Source organism: Beta vulgaris, chromosome 8, assembly GCF_026745355.1.
Source record: "Beta vulgaris subsp. vulgaris cultivar EL10 chromosome 8, EL10.2, whole genome shotgun sequence".
Taxonomy (NCBI): Eukaryota; Viridiplantae; Streptophyta; class Magnoliopsida; order Caryophyllales; family Amaranthaceae; genus Beta; species Beta vulgaris.
Genome location: NC_079209.1, coordinates 11,532,783 through 11,537,034, shown reverse-complemented (window position 1 = coordinate 11,537,034; position 4,252 = coordinate 11,532,783). Strand labels below are relative to the sequence as shown.

General features: G+C 39.1%; 1 protein-coding gene across 1 annotated transcript; it reads left to right on the top strand.

The window, feature by feature from the left end:
• The first annotated feature begins 293 nt into the window (after positions 1-293).
• LOC104882833 (cytochrome P450 77A4) lies at positions 294-4,032 on the top strand. The gene is made up of 2 exons (XM_010667247.3): positions 294-1,295; positions 3,396-4,032. Exons 1-2 carry the CDS (start codon positions 294-296, stop codon positions 3,930-3,932), a joined length of 1,539 nt encoding a protein of 512 aa, XP_010665549.1. The 3' UTR covers positions 3,933-4,032.
• Positions 4,033-4,252: the final 220 nt, after the last annotated feature.

The following is a 4,252-nucleotide window of genomic DNA, read 5'->3' as shown; positions in this document are numbered from 1 at the left end:
TTTGTGTAATATCCCTGAGATGAGATGAGATGAGATATGTGAATTAGTGTCATATGTCCCAGAGTACGAAGTGAGTAACAACTAACAACAGTGAATACACAAGCTTTAACTGGTCAATAGTATTCAATATACTCTCAGCTGGTTGGTAGATACAAATTTATTCACTCTCTCTTAATTATCTACTCTTTCTTACACTATAAATTAAACCCTCTTACTACTACCCGTTACACAGTTACACTACTAGCTTAGCTTATTGTCATAAATTAAGTAATTTCTCTCTGATCTCCAACAAAATGGAGTTCCTAGACATCCTCCTACTCCTCCTAGTAATACTCTTCCTCAAATTTTGGTGGCGGCGATGGTCCACCACTGGTGGGGGCCCGAGGAATCTACCCCCGGGCCCGCCAGGGTGGCCCATTGTTGGAAACCTCTTCCAAGTCATCCTCCAACGTCGACCCTTCATGTACGTGGTTCAAGACCTACGTAAGACGTACGGGCCCATCTTCACGATGAAGATGGGCCAAAAGACCATGGTCATCCTCACGGGCCGAGAATTGATCCATGAGGCCCTAGTCCAGCGAGGCGCGCTCTTTGCGAGCCGTCCTGCTGAGTCACCCACCCGCCTAGTCTTCAGCCTGGGCAAGTGCGCTATCAACTCGGCAGAGTATGGCCCGTTATGGCGGGCCTTACGTAGGAACTTCGCTGCCGAGGTAGTGAGCCCGGCCCGGGTGAAGCAGTGCGGATGGGTGAGGAAATGGGCTATAGATAACCATATGGGCCTGATCAAGGACCAGGCCCAAGATAAAGGATACGTAGAGGTTATGAGCCAGTGTAGGCTCACTATATGCAGCGTAATAATCTGCATTTGCTTCGGAGCCAAGTTACCTCAAGAATTAATAAAAGGGATTGAGAGTGTACTCAAACAAGTAATGCTAATGACTTTACCGAAGCTTCCAGACTTCCTGCCCGTCCTGACCACCTTGGTTGCCCGGGGGCAACTGAGGAGGGCCAAGGAGCTAAGGAAAAGGCAGATGGAGATCCTCGGCCCGTTAGTGCGGGCCCGGAAGGCTTTCGTTGAGAGTGGAGGGAGGGCCGATAGCAGCCCGCTCCACATGGCGAGTCCGGTTGGGGCTGCCTACGTAGACTCTCTCATGGGTCTTGACCCGCCCGGAAGGCCCGGCGGGCTCGGGGAGGAAGAGTTAGTGACTTTGTGCTCCGAGGTGATCAATGCTGGAACTGACACTAGCGCCACCGCCATTGAGTGGGCCCTCCTTCACCTTGTGGTCGACCAGAGGGTAAGAATAAGATTATTGTAAGATATAAACTACATCATCATCATCAGTCAAAATATATATCTAGTATTATCCAAACTTCCTAGTACTAGAACTAAAAGTTTTCATGACCAAAGATTTTGAAAATCATTACTATATTGTACATAAAAAACCCATCTATTGAACCGTAAAAATTTAAAATCAACACTTTTTAGTTTTCCATTACTACCATTCATATGGGAATATTTAAATTCAACGTTTCTGAGTATTTATTTCTTAATTATCACCATGAATATTTCGTGTTTATTATAATTATTGATTGTTATTTATATTTTCTAAGTATATGTTTGGTAAAACTGACTGAAATGGAACTGAAACTGATAAGGTGGTTGAAACTGATTAGGTAGCAGCTGAAACTGATAAGTTAGCTGATTGCATAACCTGTTTAGTAATATTATTTATGACGGTAGCTAAAACATCTTTTTAGACTTAAAAACATAAAAAGAAAATATCTTTTTAGGCTTAAAAAGATATAAATAATAATAATTAAGCACCTGATCTCAGAAGCTATATATTACTCCAACTCAATTTCAGTCAAATTTTAGACTTAAATTTAATTTAAGTTCATCCACCAAACACCACTAATCATACAAGGTGACTTAAAATTATAGCATCTTATCATTTAAGTCACCTGAAATGCTTCCCCAAACAGAGCCTAAGCATATTTGATTTTTCAATTTTTTTTCTATTGACAGGCTATTTAAGTGTAAAACTGTAATCTACTATGCTATAACGTTACTTTCATAAATATCTGCTAAAAAATCTATATATATGTTTTAATTATTTAGTTAAAAAGGTAGTGTTTCTGTAACTTATCTTATAATTATTTTTGAAAGCTCTACTAAATTCTTCCACATTAGGCTGGCACATTGACGATAATTGTCATGCATTACTCATTATCGTATTTATTGATTTACCTTGAACTGCCAACATCTTTGCAGACTCGAAAGACTAAGTGAAAGAAAAGTGTAAAAGAAAAGTACACTAAAAAGCACTGAACTCCTTTTTTCCCATTTTGTATTGTTGTATATTTCAACTTTTTTTTCAATTACAAACATTTACTTTTTCATAGGCAACACACGTCTTTGTTTTATTTATTTTTTTCTAAAAGAAAAGGGATTTCATTAATAATTCGCCAAACGGCACTTACAAATCATTTCAGAAAAACATAAAATTCTAATAGAAATACATATCACCCTAGAAATGTAAACATCGCAGATTTGACTTAATTTTGCCTTAATAAAAATCTTCATCTGAAGCAATGCAATCTGTGAGTTCGCTCTGGTTCGGCATACGATCTGCAAATGCGGAAATTTTGGGATGAACGTACTCCAATAGTCTTCCATAATTTTACAGAAGTTGTGAAACCCTAATTCTTCATGTTGAGTCTCGAACTTCAACAAATGAGAATAATTTCTCATACCTAAAAACAAAAGAACCATACTCACAACTCCCATAGGGGAGAAGGAGATTTCCAAAACAGAAACTAAAAACCCCATAAAAGGGTTCGAGAAAATCTCATAAAGAGATACTAATTTATTGAACAAAACAAGAAAATGAACTAAAAACTGAAAATAAAAGGGAAAAGGGGGCTTACCATGGATGAAAACATCCATGGCAGCCCCCTAATTGATGAAGAAGGGGTAAGAGAGGCTAGGGTTTTAGAGAGAGAAAAGGAGAGGGGAGGCTAGGTTTTTTTACTCACGTCTTTGTTTTATAGTTTTTACCTTTGATTATATATACTCTAAATGAGAATATGTTACAGGTCACATCTCAAAAATATATTTATATTCAATATGATGAATCCAATAATATTACTCTATACTACAAAGTTTACAAAGATAACACTCAATCAGTCAATATCGCAAATAATCAAAAGTCGGAAGAAGTTTCGTTCAATCTCAATTACTCAATTATATATTTTATACCTCATCTAAATAATGAATATGTTTTTTTGCTCCAAAACGAGGTTTTTTTAATGAAACTTTTAGGTTCTTTTCTTAATCTTTCATGTGTTTTTTAGATAAACATATTGGATATGCAATGTTCCTTTCCCACATGCAGGTGCAACAGAAATTGTACGAGGAAATAGTGGACGTGGTTGGTAAAAATGGGATAATTAACGAGGACGACCTCGAGAAGATGGTGTATCTCAAAGCTATCATCAAGGAGACCCTACGGCGACACCCACCGAGCCACTTCCTTCTCTCCCACGCCGCCACGGACGACACCGTCCTAGGCGGCTACACCATCCCAAAAGACATAAATCTCGAGATCTACACGGCGTGGCTGACCCAAGACCCGACCCTATGGCCCGACCCGGAGGCGTTCCGGCCCGAAAGATTCCTACCCGGAGAAGAAGGATATGAAGTGGACTGGACGGGCAACCGGGGGGTTAACATGCTGCCATTCGGGGCGGGCAGGCGGATATGCCCGGCATGGAATTTGGGTACGTTGCATGTGGGTCTGTTACTTGCTAGGATGGTGCAAGCTTTTCGTTGGGTTCCTATATCGGGTAGCCCGCCCGACCCGACTGAAACTTTTGCTTTTACTATGGTTATGAAGAACCCTCTTAAGGCTGGTATATTACCTAGGACCTAGGTGTTGAAGATTTAATCTGTTGATTATGAAGTAACATAATTAATTGATGAGTAGACAGATTGTACTATCCGCCGGATGTCGGATAGGTATTTAATAATGCATGGATGAATAGATGATGCATTTAATTTTGAAATACTATAAGTAGAAAGTCTTTTATAGTAGTAGTAATACTTGCTTTATTGCTTCTTGTTTTCGCTCGGATTCAGTTATTTAATGAAGTAGGACTGTAGGAGTATGTACTAATGCAATTTATTAAGTTATTCTATTAAGATAATACTGATGATTAATGATGTTATAAGTGGTGTTGCATACCAAGTTAT

Coding starts and splice junctions, on each gene's coding strand:
- LOC104882833 (XM_010667247.3), top strand. CDS start 294: ATGGAGTTCCTAGACATCCTCCTACTCCTCCTAGTAATACTCTTCCTC. Junction 1,296..3,395: donor ACCTTGTGGTCGACCAGAGG/GTAAGAATAAGA, acceptor TCCCACATGCAG/GTGCAACAGAAATTGTACGA.